This window comes from Diceros bicornis, chromosome 9, assembly GCF_020826845.1.
Source record: "Diceros bicornis minor isolate mBicDic1 chromosome 9, mDicBic1.mat.cur, whole genome shotgun sequence".
NCBI lineage: Eukaryota > Metazoa > Chordata > Mammalia > Perissodactyla > Rhinocerotidae > Diceros > Diceros bicornis.
The window spans coordinates 10,711,380-10,728,533 of record NC_080748.1 but is presented as its reverse complement, the minus strand read 5'-3'; the positions used below and the strand labels follow the sequence as shown (position 1 = coordinate 10,728,533).

Genomic DNA, 17,154 nt, shown 5'->3' with positions numbered 1-17,154 from the left:
GATCATTAGAGCTGAAAATCAAACCTGTCTGAACTGATTTTACACTAGTTGTACAATACTCCTTTATGAGAAAGTGAAGTCCATACGATCGCTATCAGTAGAATAAGCAGTTGAAAATATTCTACATAGACTGCATCTGGCTTAAGCAATTTATGTTTTAAAATGAACAGCTTGCCTAAGTCATCTCAACTTACTTTGAGCTTCATTTTCTTCTTGTCAGGGTCATGCACAACAGCATGCCTAGTGAGACTTTGCTACAATGAAGAGAAAAAAGTTACATTTTAAAAACATTCCCACTTGGTGTCTATTAATATGAAACTCCATGAGTTATTTAAATAAACTGTCAGCCTTCTTTCTGTTATATTCCTTTGAGGGATTTGACCTCTACCTAAAAAGATTCCCCACCAGAGCAGAATTCCTCAAATCCTGGACTTAACTCACCACCTTTTCCCAGGACCCAGGTTAGGAATTTAGACTGTCTCAACCACCTGTGGCTTCTTAGTTCTTTCATAAGTACGAGGTGGGGACCAGTTCCTGGAGGAGGTTCTTTTAACTGAATCTATATAACAACATTCCCAAACACCAGTGGGAATTCTGGCCAAAGTCTTGCTGTCCTTGCTGATGCTGCTGACCACCAGCAATCAGCTCCAAGTTGTTTTCTAACGGTCTGGACCTCTGCTCAGCCAGCCTCACTTCTCTCTTCAGTCTTGATTATAATTCATGGTAAGCGCTTGTAGGAGCACCAACCAGAGTGAGTCTGCAGAACTGCACAGGTCCCTCCATTTAGTGTCATGATCTTATCAATTCCAGTCACACCAAGACCTAGACTACATTCCCAAAGTTCTATGGTCTCTGCTGTCCTTGCTGCCCACTTCCCTTCTCAATCCTGAGATGATGGCACTCTAAAAGGACACCCAAAATATCAGCATACTCTTATAAATAACAAGCGTATGGTACCATAGGCCACTGGTTCTCAAATTTAGCCCAGATAAGAATCACCTGGAGGGTTTGTTACACAAATTACTGGGCCCTGTCCCCAGAGTGTCTGATTCAGTAGGTCTAGAGTGGGGCCTGAGGATATGCATTTCTAGCAAGTTCCAGGTGATGCTGATGCTCCTAGTTCAGAGCCACACTTTAAGAACCACTGGCATCGGCAAATCTGGTTGTTTCACAGACTTTAAAACTTTAAGAACTACTCCTGCTAAAGCAAGAGTGGACGACGGGTTCAGAGCCCCACTTCCCCAGCATTCCCCATCTGCAGGCCCTGGGACACCATCCTGGAACCCAGGGCCCCTAGAAACCCAGCTGGAAAGCCCCAGACCTACAGGACTGCACCTGGGAGGGTGAGTGCTTACCTTCATTGCGAATGTTTTGCCACAGCCAGCATGTTCACATAGAAATGGGCGCCTTTCCTCGTGAAAAGAGAGAATGTGGCTCTGGAGATTAAACACAGTTGTGTAGGTTCTACCACAGCCTTCTCTTGGACATCGACATACATCCCTTTCTGGGGCATGAGTTTTCATATGTTGCTTCAGATAGTCTTTGCGTTTAAATGTTTTCTGGCACACTTCACATGTTATTTCCTCTGGTGGAGCAGACAGACAAATTTAGCCAATTTCTCTAGGTATTACCATATAGAAAAAATTAATACTGAATACGTAAGTAATGTATTTGACGCCAAAAACCTTATGATTATCATAAATCAGACATTTCAGGGGAAACTAACTCCAGTTTTTATTGCTTAACAGTTTGTCTCAATTCTCCCAAGTTCTTATATTATATAAAATCACTGTTCCCTTCCAAGGAGCAGGGGTTCTCAGCATGGTGGCTGTGGGCAAGCGGTGAAAATTAAACAGAGTCTCCCTCTTCATCCTCCACTACACAGGGCACTGTTTCCAACTGTCTCACAGAACACCAGTACCTCCCGAGATTCTTCACTTGCCAGGGCCTTTACCACTGCCGGTGTACACAGTGGCTCTCAGAGACCTGGCATAGCTCTTCCTGAACCTGGGACCACAGATCTCTCTGCTCATTTGTCAAACAGCTGAGGTACGCAGCATTTCACAAAACACAAATAGAAACTCTATTATTTTAGAGCACATGTTTAATATTTCACTCTTTAAAAGCACTAAATCAGTTCTATAGGAACAACTATTTGTACCATGCCATTCACATCTGCCTTACCTTTATGGGCTTCTCTGACATGTTTCAGAAGCTCTGTCCATGTCTTTGCCACAAAGGAACATTCTTTTTGACATATATAACCTATTAAAAAAAAATCAACGGGTGCATTTCCTTTTGTGAATATTCAGTGTAAACAACAATCATAATTAGAAAGGAAACATACATGCCTATATAATTTTTTTCCTACTTCCCAACAGTATTCTGTTAGTCTCAAGAGGAGGGAATAAAAACTAAAAGAAGTTTATTTTACAGTAAAACCAAATAATTGCATGGCAAGGTACTTCATACAGGCTTTTTACCTTAGCGGACTTCACAAGAAAGGTGCCCTCCCCTCTCCTGCTGTTCTCGGTCAGTGGGGTATCCTGTGCATGCTGCACCCCTAGCTGCTCTCATTCCCCTGCTCCACGGCTCACGGCCCCTCTCCCTGCTCTGCTTTCTGCTTGCCTCTTTTTTCTGAGCAAAAGACTTATGTGGTCCTCTGTCCTTGGCAAACCACCGACACTAACTTTCAGTAGTTATGTGCCCACCCCTTGGCTTCCTCAAGTCTTACCATCTAGTAAGATTCCTACTGCAAAAAAGAAGTAGGGTACAGCTAAGGAAGAAAAACCCAGAAGAACCCAGAGAAAAACACTAAACAAAAATGGACATCGTGCTAAGGACTAGAATTGGATTAATCAGTATTACAGCCAACCTGAGTTTCACCCAACTAAATATCAGCTAGAAACTAAAAAGAATGAGGCTGCCCCTCACTCTCAGCTACTAGGCTCGTTTAAAAAAAAATCCCATAAATTCTAGGGATTTGGAAATCGGAATACATCAAAAATCCCTCATGGAAACAGATAATAGATTCAAGTAGTTAGTTTAATGAAGTCTTTTTGAAAAAAGGTACAATCTGATTACTCCAAAAACCTCAAACTCTTAGCCAAGCCCTTTGAAGGCCAACAAGGAAAAGAATGGTACAGATGGTAAAGAGAAGAGGTTAAAAACAATTATAGAAAAGCAAAACTTTGGCTGGAGAACCAACACTTTCATAAGTATAAAGCACAGCCAGGCACTTGCTGTGAGTAATAAAACATTAACTCTGAACAACAATGACAGTAGTGGAAGAACGGACAGCGCAGACAGTGCCTCTTTGGTCAGCAGTATAAACCTGAACAAGCAGAATGGTGCTTGTTCTGTTCAATGTGCCTACACAGTTCCGAGCTTCTCGTTAAGAGCACGGAATAGAGCAGAAGGCACCAAGGAGTCAAAAGAATTACACAAATATCCCCTATAGCTGGAGCGTTACTCAAAGTGGGCGCCACCAAGCAGCATCCACACATACCCTCGTGGACCTTCCCATGCCGTTTCAGCCCACTGGGTGATGCAAAGTGCTTTCCACATCCTTCGTGGGTACACCTGGGTTAACAACATGTGAAGTATTAGCCAATCCACTGTCATAGAGAACTCCACTCAGGGTAAACATTATTTTGTCCTTTTCTCCTACCAAAGTCCCCTCTTCCCACAACCAAACCAGTCATAAAAAGGAGATTTAAAGTTTAGACCTAATCATAAGTGAAATTCAACTTACTTGACCAGGCTTGGGACAAAACAAACTGAGAGGAAAAAGTCATTACTTTTTTTTTGGCTTATGTGATCAAATTAAACACTGTTTTAAACACAGTGCTTCAAGACGACCATCGAGCAGGCAGTCAGATTCCTTGACGCCCTTTGCAAGTGTGTTCCAGTGTGTCCAGTCGCCCTTTCATGTTCCCCGCGAAACCCTCTCTAATGGCTAAGCTCAATTACTTTTGTTCTGTAGGAAAGGAATACGTCGTGTCTTCATAATGACATTTCATATAATTTAACAGGCTCTAACTAGTCATTTCTTAGCCCGCCCTCCAAGCTTAACCACAATTGTACTAATCTCACAAATTATTATGAAACATTAAATATTTCTTTTAGAGAAACAAAAGCAAAATTAAACTTGTAAAGTGCTCCAATATGTCAGTGGGTATATACTGTACACGTTAAAAGAAAAATGTTGATTAAGAAACTGCTTCAGAACATTTGTATCCAACCTTTGCATTTCCATCTGATTCTCACCTGAAATGTAAGAGATTTTCCCCACGTAAAGTACCTACTTGAACAGCGGTTCGTTGGTATGCTGGCACTGATGGATTTTCAGCTGCTGATGTTTCTTAAAGGTCTTCTCACAAGCTTCAAAACTGCACTGTAGTAAAGATTTGTTAGGCTTGAGAAAAATCAAAGAGCAGTACATAACAGAATCCTCTCAGGATAAAAACACTGGAGATTATATAGTTGCTACTTTCACCCATTTTAGTTACTGTAACACTCTATGTCAAGAAGTTTTAAAGAGTAACACATTTGAAAGAGCAAAAATGTTTCATCTGGGGTAGCCTACCAATAACATAGTTTAGTTAGCACAAAAAAGTGCTTTCAAAGTAAACCATTATTACGAAAACTAGTGTCAGATCAAATTGACAGACAAAATTTGGCTGATGAAGATTTTAGAAATATAGGCAATAAGCAAATATTGAGAGAATTTAAGCATATAAAATCATTCATACTTACTACATATTGCTTCTGCTGATTTTCATGTTTGCGCTCAAAATGTTTCCTCAAGTTTGATTTTGTGTTGAATTTTTGATCACAGCCACTAGCTGCACAACTGTAAGAAATTGTGTAAAGCAAAATATTAACAAACAGAAGTTTTAAGATGCATAGCGTATATCCTCATACTTTATAAAAGCTGATTATTTCAAAGTAAAGTATAAAATAGTCTTTAACAAATTCCAAGGTGTTAAGCTGTACCACGCAGGCCTCTTAATGCTGATGTGATTATCATGTGACATGGTGCATTTTCATGTGAGCTTCTGAAATTAAAAGCACACCGCGTCAGACACGCTCTCCACGCTGGGCAGAGGGAAGGTGAGAAACACTAGTTCCCAAAACCCAAACATTGCTTAGGCTTCAATCATGTTTAAGTTAAATTGTTATCAGTTTAGAATCTGATAACCTTAATTTTGCTTAAAATGTCACTATAACCTGCATTTCCAAAAGACCTCACAACAACTAGTTTCAGCTTATCGTTAAGAGGTAAAAACAGATACTTAGAGCAGAACCATAAACCATCATGCCCTGTGGCATATCACCAAGCCATTCTAGTTCCCCTTGATGAGCGTTTCTGTAGCTCGGCCTCCAATTATCTAAATTTTTTGTGAAGTTGTGTTTTTTTTAATATGTGCTCTTTTTGTGATGAGTTTAATAAGCCTGATGCATGAAGCAGGACTTCCTTTACAAGCCCTGACCCTGTCTATCATTCACTGAATAATACTCATACCAGGCACTGTGCTATCCACAGGGCCAGGCAGGGAAGGACAGAGCCTAACAGTGCACAATGCCAGTGGGAGATCTGCCAGAGGCCCCTGGAGGCACAGGGGAGGGGCGCTGCGGCAGAGACCGCTAAAAGTTCCAACAGGTGTAGTTTTTGACCTTAGGAACAGAACGCAGAGTGGATACATGGTCAACAGAAACGGCTTTTTCCAGCCTCCCTTGCAATTAGAGGTGGCCGCATGGCTAAGTTTCTGGCCCATCCTGCCCAACTCCCACACAGTGTCTAAAAATGGGGCATACTTCTTTTGCCCCCTTCCTCCATCCAGCATCCTAATCATGCTGGAATGCTTATGCAACAGCTAGAGCTCCAACGGGCATCCTGGACCGTCACATCGAAGCCCCAAGATGAGGACAGCAGAGACAGGTTAGAAGGAGCCCAGGCCCTGAGGACTGTGGAGCACCCCTTGACTATCCTCCTCTCGTTTCTGCATTTCAGGTATGCAAGCGAAAAAGTGACTTTTGTTTAAGCCTCTATTTTTTTTTTTTTTTTTTATTTATTTACTTTTCCCCCAAAGCCCCGGTAGATAGTTGTATGTCACAATTGCACGTCCTTCTAGTTGCTGTATGTGGGATGCGGCCTCAGCGTGGCCGGAGAAGCAGTGCGTCGGTGCACACCCGGGATCCGAACCCGGGCCGCCAGCAGTGGAGCACATGCACTTAACCGCTAAGCCACGGGGCCGGCCCTAAGCCTCTATTGTGCTGGGGTTTCTGTCACTCTTGACTTTAATCCTGACACAGGCATCTAACCCAACGCAAGTGTGGGGCAGGAGGACAGGGCCAGGAAAAGTCCTGACGGGAACCACACAGCAGGCACAGGGCATGCAAGACCCCGTCAAGGTCGGGGGTGGGGGGCTGCTGGTCAGTTACGCATGGCTGGACCACAGTTCCACGTCTAAGCGTCAAGCAAACGGGGCAGGATTACAGAAAGGCCAATCACAAAGGCCATCTCTGTGACGTACTACAAACCTGGACTTCATTATGTAAGCAGTGCTTAAAACCACTGCACAATTTTAGGAAGCGAAGCAACCTGGAGGGTACTGTGGGAGAGGGCCAGTCTGGAGGCAGAGAAAAAACTTCAGTCCTTCAAGTGAGGAGGGCATTCAGTGCCTGAAATAAGACAGTGGCAGCTGGAGGAGGGGAGAGGGATCTGAGGGACACGTAGCAGGACTTGATGACCTGTTTGCTGGAAAGGGTGGGAGAGAAAGAGGCGTTCAGGGGAGCTGCCTCATCTTGGCTGTGGGTCACCGGGTGGCAGTGATGCCACTTGACAAGAACAACGGAGGAGACCACAGGGAAAGCTGAGCTCAGACTGGACTGTGAGCGATTCTGGCCACGTGGAACTTAAGAAGCCAAAGAGACAGCCAAGTAACACTGTCCAGCAGGCAGCCGGACATGGGATCCGGAGCTCAAGGGAGAGCTCTGGGCTAGCAAGCGAGCCGGAGGAGATGACCATGCTGCAGTCTTGTTCCAGCGGGAAAAACCCTCACCTTTCTAATTCATCCAGTGCGTCAGTACCCAGACCCATTTTCTCTTTAAGATTTAGTTTTTTAAATAGTGTAAGTCACTTAGCTCAGAAACCAAAAAGCATAAAAGGGACACAGCTGCATGTTTCCTTCCACCCCTGCCCCCTAGCCACCCAGCACTCCCAAGACAGGTGACAACATTTTCATTTCATTTTGTCGTGTAACTTTTAGGGTTTCGTTATACAAATAGAAGCAAATATAAATATAGGTTCGTCCTGTCTACTCCCCCCGCCTTTTTACACACAAAAAGGTGGCCCTCTTCTACTCCTATTAGTGTTGCACCTAACCTTGTACGGGTATTTAATACAGGCACAAGTCTATCCGTAGAATAAATTCCCCAAAGTGAAACTTCCAGCCCTGTTTTCCAGACCACGCTTAATCACTCTTTGCTAATCTAGTTGAACTATATTTTGAAATAAATGAAGCTTCACTCAGGGTCATTTACTTTGACGACACACTGTGTGCTTGAACTGGGGCTGAAGTAAAGATACCCGCCGTCCTCAGGACTCTGCCCCATTCCCGCTGGCTAGCACACGGGTTAGCCGGGAGGAGACAGCTCTCCACGTGGAAAAGCCACAGTGAAGGCAATCCTGTGTCACGAACCCACCTTCCTCACACTGTCTGGAGCTTAGTGAGATGTGAGACACTTCACATTCATCACCATCTTAAAACTAAAAGAAATCAACTTAGGTCATTGGAAAAACTTACTGCTCAAGGAATTGTCTCATAGAACAAAATTATGATACCAAATTCCACCATCTGCAAAACCTGCCATACAGCTATTTCCTGGTATGGTCTCCAGCATACAGCTATTTCCTGGTATAGTCTCCAGCATACAGCTCTGGACATTTATTAAATTTATTTTGTTTTTTCAATGAAAACTAAATGTTTTCATAGAACATTTTGTTTAGTGCTTCTCAAAGTGTGGATGCTTCAACATCACCTGGGAACTTGCTAGAAATGCAGATTCTCAGACCCCACCCCAGACCTACTGAACCAGAAACTCTGGGGTGGGGCCCAGCAGTCTGTTTTAACAACCCCTCCAGGTGATTCTGATACCCTCCAAATTTGAGATCCACTGCTTTAAAGTAGCTGATTTAAAAGAAAAGCTGTACCCACACCCTTTCAGAAATAATGAGCAACTCCGAGAAGAATAAAATTAAAACTGGTATACAGAGGTATAGGAGCTTAATTTGAAGAAATACAAGATAAACTATTAAAATCTCTACTTCTTCATGGTTTTATCTTATCCCAGCAGCTTATCAGTTCATGAAGACCCTGACAATTCAGAGCCAAGAATATGCCAGGGAACCATTTTCCATCTGGTCTGAACTGTGTGTTTTTTGAGGCTGATTTCCCATTTAGTATATATTTTACAGGGAGATGAGAGGATGCAAACTCCAGAGAACTTCAGATTAAGTCATTCCTGAAGTTATTACACACACACGACCCACAAACCCCCTACTCTCCTGCACACATTCAAAACCTAGTCTCCGCTTACATCAGGAGATGCAAATCAAAGCAGCTTCACATTCTTGACCTGGAGAATTTTCTTACCAGGTCTATATGCCAAACACAACCACTTCAAAGACCTACAACAGTTGACTACTTACACAAACGGCTTTTCTCCAGTGTGAATCAGGACGTGGCGGCTCAGATGGTAGTCCCTGACGAAGGCTTTGCCACACCCTTCATGCTCACAGACAAATGGTCTCTAGGAGGCAGGAAAGAAAAAAGCACATCAATCCTGCCCTAGTTAGTAGCTCTGGTATTGTTTCAAGGCCTAAAATGTCTAGTCTCCAGAGATGGTTTAGTCTCTAGTCCTTGTCTCCAGAGATGGTTTCCACTTACTAAGCACTAAGCACCTGCTCCACCACGGCCAGACAAGGTTTCCCTGCATGAAGTTACACAACATAAATGCCACAACTTCTCACAAAGTCACTGCAGATTTTGTTCTATGACCAGCATACGAAATAAGCGGCAGCCTTCACAGTGACAGTACGGCATTGTTCACCTGCTCCTAACCCAACACCGGCTTCAACGGCAACCCCCTTGAAGATGACTTATCTGCTGCTAGCATAGCCTATATGCACAGATCTCCACCACGGCGTGTTTTTATCTATTCAAAGTCTAGGGCAGAGGAACGCGCAGGTTCCGTCTCATCCTGGACAAGCCCAGCGTCTGTGCTAAGAGAATGCCTGGCACAGCTACAGGACAATGGTTCACACCTGAAAAAGCTCACAGGTGCCAGGGCAAAGCAAACAGCTCACAGCCCTAACTGGAACCACAGTTGGGAGCCAGGAGATGGGAGGAGGGGACTCCGTTCTGAACCTATAGAAAAAGCGAAAACACACCTCCCAAATAACCAGTTGTATTATTTAACTATGGGAAACATACCACAACAGTCCAGAAGGGAGGGACCAAGGCCTCAAATGACAGTACTAGTAGCAAAGCAAGTGGACAGGAAGACAGATGAGCTGTATTACCGGGGCAGATCCACAGGACTTGGCACAGCCCGTCATGGAGTAGGCTCAATAAATATTTGGCAAATTAATGTGTGAGATTTGGGACAACAAAGATGTCTCCAAGTTTTCCAGCCTGTATGAAGGAAGCTGGTAGTGCCAATATCCAAAATACAGCAAGCATATCTAAAAGGAAAGGTATGCTCTAATGTGAACATACTGGTTATAGAGCCCAAAGTTTGGAGGACAGGATGGGTGAGAGGAAGGACAAGGAGGCAGAGCATAATGGATGTTATGAGTGAAGCCAGTCACTGGGTTAGACCTCAGAGAGAGCTGGGAGGGGAGGATAAAGCAGAGGGCAGAAGAGAAGCCAATGAAAAGGGTCAAAGAGAAAGAGGAAAAGAGCTAGAGAAGGTTCCAAGGAGTAAATGGTCAGCCTTCAAATGCTGGAGAGGGCAAGCATGGGAACCATGAAGACACACAGAGTGGCGGCCCATAAGTTAGGTAAGTGCGAGGAGCAAAGACAGGGACTGCAGGCACCTGGTTTAACAGCTAAGGGCCTTCAGCTGAGGCAATGCAAAAACTGGGAAATTGAGCAGATTCCTTAGCCTCCATGAGCTTCCCTTTCCTCACCTGTCATCTTCCAAAGGCTTCCTATTGCCCTCAAAATAAAACCCAAACCCATTTGTACCCTGGCCTACAAATGACCCCACCTCTCGTATGGTCCCCCACCCAATCACACTGGCTCCCCTTCCACCCCAGGACCACAGGCTCCTTGTGCAGTTCTCTCTGCCAGGGCTGTTTTTCCCTCAAATGTCTGCATGGCTGGATCTTTTACTTGTCATTAAGGTCAAGAGAGAGGCCGTTCCTGACCAGACGCCAGCAGCCCTGGCTTTACTGCGTCTCATTCCTACCCATTCCTTCCTCTGTCCCGCTTAAAGCCTAAGGTGGGTGACAGCAGGAGCCTTGCTGTTCACCGCTCTCTCCACTGCTGGAATGGCAGTGAATTATGAAAGAATGAACGCACGCTGCTTGCAAAACCTCCAGTACTTAGAAGTCATCTCCCATTCCAGTCCCTGGAGGCCCGTGCTTGCGGCAGGTGTCTGAGAGGGCAAAGGGGGCGTTCCAACCGTGCACCTAGAACTTCTGGTCTGCCTCCTCATCTCCTTCCTTAACCTAAGGCACAGCTGGTTCGCTTCTGCAGTCCAGGGTGCCAAATCGGAACAGGTTCTTGCAAACCGGGCCCTGTGCACCCACGCGCTGTCCCCAGACCGCTCAGACAGCGCGCACCTGGCGGGCCACCTTTTCACTAGTCCCTGGGGCTGGCCGCCACACCCCTCTGCGGCCTCGTTACCTCCCCCGTGTGCTTGCACAGATGCGCGTCTAGCTTCCAGGCCTTGTTGTAACTGGCGCTGCAGTCGGGGAAGGAGCAGATGAAAGTCCTGGGGAGCGCGGGGGACGGCGGGGGCGGGGCGGGGCTCTCGCCGGCCGCGGTGAACGCGTCGGCGATGGTCAGGGAAGACACCGCCTCCGCGACCGAGACCGGCGGCTCCAGGGCGCTCGGCGCCGGGAGCACAGCCACGTGCGGCGAACGGCGGCGCGCACCGGCGCTCGGCGCGGCGCCTACCGCGCAGCGCGGACCCTACGCGTGACCCCGCCGCACTTCCCGGAGCGCGGGCCCGGCGGGACTGGAGCGCAGGCGCGCGGGCAGCAGGCCCCGCCCCACGCCGGCGCCGCGTTCGCGCATGCTCCAGGGAGGCCCTTGCCGGCTCGGGGATCTGTTGGTCTGGGTGAGGAGTGGATGCGATGAATGAGAGCCCACAGCTTTCTATTCGCCAGCATTGGGCGCCCGTGCCTTACCGGGACTACAAATCTCGAGGCACTGCTTAAGTGTGACATCTTTCCCATCCGCCACCGCCCTCTTTAAAGTACTAACCTTGCATAATTTAAACTATCCTGTTCTTACCGCATTATCGGTTCGTCTTCTTTATCGAATCATTTCTTTGCGTGCTTTCTACATGCTTCCTCTGCAAGCCTCAGGACAGTGCTTCCTAAACCTGTCTGCACATTAGAATCACGTGGAGATCTTTTAAAAATCCCAGGCCCAGAGCATACTCCGGACCAATTAAAGCACAATTCCTAGGGGTAGGAAACAGGAATCAGTAGTTTCGGAAACTCTCCAGGTGATTCCAACGTGCAGAAAAGTTTGAGAACCACTGCCCTAAGTCCTTGCTGCTCAAAGTGTGGTGTGTGGACCAGCAGCATCATTGGAAATCAGAACCTCAGACCTACTTGAATCTGAGAGATCTCCAGGTGATTTGATGCACATTAAGATTTGAGAAGCACTGTTTAGAGGCCTCAATGTATATGGGTATCTTGGTTTATGAGGACCACAAGTTAAAAGGATGTCCTTGGATGAGGATAGCAACGACAGGATGGATTGTCTGATGTTCCGCCAGGTATGTATTTTTCACATCTTGTGTCATTCGGAATCATTAAGCAAGCCCTTGTTTGAAGGTGATAAACAGGTCCCTGCAGAGAAGTGTAGTTTTGAAAAGAAGCCAGGGCTTAACACCTGAACTGGAATCCTCACATCATACTCACTCCTGAGCCTCAGTCTCCTCACCTTTCAAGTGGAAGGGTTTATAACACGTGTCTCACGGTGTCATGAGGACTGTGAGAGGGCGTCTGGGACTTGCATCCACTTGTTGCTTTTCTTTTTTGCCACTCCAGCCCCTTTCCAGGGGACAAGTCCACATACTTCCCTCCTACAACTCCAAAAGTCTTAAATGGTTCCCCTTATATTGGTTCTGGCTTTCTCCTCCTCATGCCCACTGTACCATGAACATGGTGAGGCCCTCTTGGAGATCCTCCCTTCTCTTGGCCTCCTGACCCCATATGGTGTACCCATGGCTCTCCTCCTGCCTTCCTGACTTTTCCCTTCTCCTTGGCCAATTGTTCTTCCCACCTTTGTAGCTCGGTACCTAAGTTTCTGTGCTGAGCCCTTTGCTATGATGTAGTAGGAGAGTATGGACTTTGAGCCTCAGTCACCTGACTTCAGATTCTAACTAAATTTACTAACTGTAGGACTTTGGATAAGGTTCCTTGAATCTCTTTTCTCACCTTTAAACTGGAATGTTAATACCCACCTGTTAGAGTCATTTTTGGAATGAATGAGATTATATTAACTGACAGTTCCATTTATTATGTGCCACCCCCTGTGTGAGGGACATTTCCCACCAACTTTCAGTTCTCCCAACAACTCTGCATGGAAAGCAGCTAACAGGATCCAGGCTGTGCCTTTCTTCTTCTTTTTCTTTCCTGTGAACGGATCCATTGCTCCAGCTCTTTCCTCTCTGCAGATTACTCCCCAATGTGTTTTTCCAATGGCCCACATTTCTAAATGACAAGTGGATTTTTTTTATTTTAACATCAAGCAGTCACCTCAAACTCACCAACTCAAACAATCTCACTATCTCTATCTGGCTACACCTCCTTCCCTCTTTCTCCCTGTCAACAGGGGTATAGTTCTGTCTCCCACTCATGAAAACGCAGAACAATGGTTCTCAACCCTGGCTGCACATTAGAGTACCTGGGAGCTTTTGAAAATGATGACACCTGAGGCCCACCCACACCAGTGAAATCAGAGTCCCTGATCCTTCTCCCTCCTCTGCCCATCACAGCCCTGGCCGACTTTTGCACCTGTCCCATCTGTTTCTGTCTAGCTTTTCTTTGTTCTGGGCCCAGACCCCTGCAACAGCCTCTCAATAAGTGTTCCTACCTTTGCCCTCCCCTACCTCTAATCTCTCCTGCGTGTGGCTGCCAGCCTCATCTTCCTAAAACCTCTGAGACTTTCTAGATTTGAGTTTGCAAGACTGGTAATTGCAAAGCATTTTTATTCCTCTTGCTATTATTCCTGCAATTCAGGTAACAGCACTCAGGTGGGCAATGGGGTCCCAATGGGCTCAGGCCCCTCTATGCCCCTTCCTCCCCTGGGAGCAATTCTTGGCCCCCATCAAGTCTGACTGCCTCTAGATGAGCCTTCGCTGACTGTTGCAGCCCCCACGCGTCTCTTCTGCCTTTGAACTTTTGTGGTCCTTTCTTTCTGTAGCACTGAGTAGACAGTCCTCGAATGTGTTGGGTTATTTTTAACTATTCAGGCATATAATTTCCTATTTCCCCAGTCTTGATTTAATCTCCATAAGGGCAGAGACTGGATCATATTCTTTTTGAATCTTCAGTAGCAAGATGACTTGTATACACTAGGGGCTACGTTATTATTAGTCAGTTAAATGAACATAACCATGAAACCATTGTGTGAAGTCTTAAAGGTTTGACATGAACGTCCTCATCCAGGAATCTTTCGTGTGCAAGGAACATAATCCTACTCAAACTAATCCACGGGAAAAGGGATTTAGTGTAAGGATTCAAGGGAATCTCACAGCCCCAATTGCAGAAAGACCTCATAGGATGGGAGTTGTCTGCAGACAGTCTGTGTCTCACTCTGTCGCTATTCGAGTCGGCTGTCCTCCTTAGCCTCCCTCCTTTGCTCTCCAGGCATCTCTACGACGACTCCATTCATTTCATTTCCTGGGTACGTGTGTGTGCATTTGTGCCTGTGTCTTGCTAGCTCACTCACTGGCTCCTGCATGTGTTCTCTCTTTCTTCCTCCCTCCCTCCCTCCTCTTCCCCTCTCTCTCAGGCTTCCTGTCCTCACAGTCCCAGGTCTCTGATCATCTCTGTCTCTCTACTGTTTTCTCTGCAGATCAGCTTCTTCTATAAGAAGTTTCTGCCCCTGTGACGATGGTTTTTCCAAGGGCTTTGGCTCAACTCAAGCAGCCCCGCCCAACTTTACATAATCTGGCCTCGAAACTCCCCATGGCTAATGACACCTGAAAGAGACTCTTTGGCCCACCTTGGGTTCATGCTCTTCCTCAGGCCCAAACAGCTTCAGCCTGGAAGGGATAAGACTGTGAGGTCTTGTAGGTCAAGCCAAAAGGTTAACACAAACAGAACTCTGGTATGCCTGTTCTAGCTAGAAAATTGTGTTCACTACTCTCAGCTTTTTATCTGCCTTTTGTTTCTCCCATGAAGGGGGCTGGAGATATTTTCCCTCTCCTTGACTCGAAGCTCAGCTGTGTGACTTGCTTTGGCCCTATAAGTTGGAAGTGACAATGTGCCAGTTCCAAGCCTAGGCCTCAAGAAAACTTGGGTATTGCTGTCTTGTGCCTCTGCCGTTGCCACAGGAGGACATTTCTGCATTAGCGTGTCCCAGGAAGAAGAGGGACATGAGGAGCAAAGCCAAGTCATCCCAGCTGAGCCCAGCATAGATCAGCTTACCATCAGTTGACACTCAGCCAATCCACACATCTGTGATAATAAATGATAGGAAGCTGTTGAGTTATAGGATGGTTTATTCAGCAATTTTATGCAATAGCTAACTGGCACACTCTCTTTGCTGGTCCTTCGCTTGAGCCAATAAATATGCTCAAGTATCTCATTAAAAAAAAAAACAAACTCTTTTGTGTCCCTGTGCTTCTCCTATCCATTGCATGATTTCACTCCTGCCCTTTACAGCTAAGTTACTGAAAAGAATAGTGTGTGCTCTTCTTCCTGTTTGCCTAGTCATACTTTCATCATCACCACCATGATCATCATCATCATCGAAATTGTAAGCATACACAAAAATAGATGGATCCACTCATGGATCCACTGCCACGGATGGTGGTAGCCATCAGTTCTTTGCCATTCATGTTTTGTCTAACTGCTTCCATTCCCAACCTTCCTCACCCATTTTTTTTGCTAGAGTATTTTAAAGCAGTCTCATCCATCATCTCATTTTGCCGTATTATCTCATTTTGTTAATTAGGTCTACCGGGTTATATATAGTATATATAATATTCTCTTCAATTCTATTATCATACCCAGCAAAATGAACAGTAGTTCCTTGAAGTCATCTAATACCTACAGACCCTCAAACTCAGCATATTCAAAACTGCTTTCCTCTTTCCCTTCCCCTCCTCCAGGGTCTTCTTGTCCCAGTGAGAGGGGCCGTCATCCACCCAGCTGACTGAACCCATGGCTTCTTCCTTCTCTTACCCCCTGCATTTATTTATTTTTTTTTTTTTATAATTTTATTTATTTATTTTTTCCCCCAAAGCCCCAGCAGATAGTTGTACATCTTAGTTGCACATCCTTCTAGTTGCTGTATGTGGGACTCGGCCTCAGCATGGCCGGAGAAGTGGTGCGTCAGTGCACGCCCCGTATCTGAACCCGGGCCGCCAGCAGCGGAGCACGCGCACCCAACCGCTAAGCCTTGGGGCCAGCCCCCCCCTGCATTTATTAAATGGCCCATCACGGTTGATTTTACCTCCCCATTTTCAGTTACACCCAGGAAAGGCCCTGGTTCTTCTAGTTCCCATGAATGGCTGTGATCCCATCAGAAAAGGGGTGTTCAGGGATCAAATCAGTCCACTCCCTAACCATGTGGAGAGAATTCTGCTCAGAGACTATCCTCCCCAAAACTGCTCCAGATCTCCCCCGTTCTCTCCTCGTTATTCCAGCAGGCCTTAGGCCTTCTAATGCTAACAAATATAGTACTAAAGAAAAAGAGTGTACACAGTAGGATTAGAAGGGAGAGTCCTAGAGTCAGGAAGGCACACTAAGAGGCCATTATCATCAGCAGAGAGTGAGGTCCAGGCTTGAGGTGGTGACCATGGGACCAGAAAGAAGGAGGCAGGCCGGAGACATTCGAGAGCACGGGTAAAAAGGCAGCTCGGTGCTGGTGGCTTAGAAGCATGGGCTTTGGCAGACCTAACTTTGGATCCTGGCTCTACCATTTACTATTTGACCTTGAGCTAGTTATTTAATCTCTCTGAATTCTGTGTTATCTGTACAATGGGGATAATAATATATATGCCACGGGGTTGTTGTGAGAACTATATGAAACAGTTCATCTGAGGTGCTTAGCACAGGACTCAGCACACAATAAGTAATCAAGAAATAGTAGCCTTTATTTTTTCCCCCACTTGCTGCTGACTTATGTTTTCCATTCTTAAATCAGAATTGTGTTTGGCAGACTTCTATGACAGCCCCCAATAATCACTGCTTCCTGGTATTCATGTCCTTTTGTAATTACCCTTCTCTTTGAGTGTGGACTGGACCTTATGAATTGCTTCTAACTAATAGAATAAGGCAAAAGTGATGGGACCCAAAATACTGGGACTTGCGTCTTTCTAGCAGACTCTCTTCCATTACCTTCTTGGCTTGTACATTTTGATGAAACAAGCTACCATGTTGGAGAAGCCCACAGGGCAAAGAATTGAGGGTGGCCTCTGGCCAACAGCCAATTAGGAACTGAAGGCCTCAGTCCTGCAGCCTGAGGAGCTGAATCCTGCCAACAACCATGTGGGATTAGAAGCAGATGCTTCCCCAGTTGAACCTTCAGATGAGACCCTAACCCTGGCTGACTCCTTCATTGCAGCCTGGAAGAGGCCCTGAAGCAGAGAACCCAGTTAAGCCGTGCCCAGAGTCCTGATCCACAGAAATTGTGAGATAGTAAATGTGTGTTGGTGTAAGCCACTAAATTT

The 17,154-nt window shown here is 45.9% G+C and overlaps 1 protein-coding gene across 1 annotated transcript in view; it reads right to left on the bottom strand.

The window, feature by feature from the left end:
• GTF3A (general transcription factor IIIA) overlaps positions 1-17,154 on the bottom strand; it is a 54,604-nt gene that overhangs the window by 268 nt on the left and 37,182 nt on the right. The window contains exons 3-10 of the mRNA XM_058548569.1: positions 10,920-11,207; positions 8,717-8,817; positions 4,759-4,855; positions 4,308-4,396; positions 3,509-3,582; positions 2,185-2,265; positions 1,356-1,585; positions 195-254 (exon numbers count right to left, since the gene is read on the bottom strand). Coding sequence (XP_058404552.1) covers positions 195-254; positions 1,356-1,585; positions 2,185-2,265; positions 3,509-3,582; positions 4,308-4,396; positions 4,759-4,855; positions 8,717-8,817; positions 10,920-11,207 — 1,020 coding nt within the window. The remainder of the gene's footprint in view (positions 1-194; positions 255-1,355; positions 1,586-2,184; positions 2,266-3,508; positions 3,583-4,307; positions 4,397-4,758; positions 4,856-8,716; positions 8,818-10,919; positions 11,208-17,154) is intronic.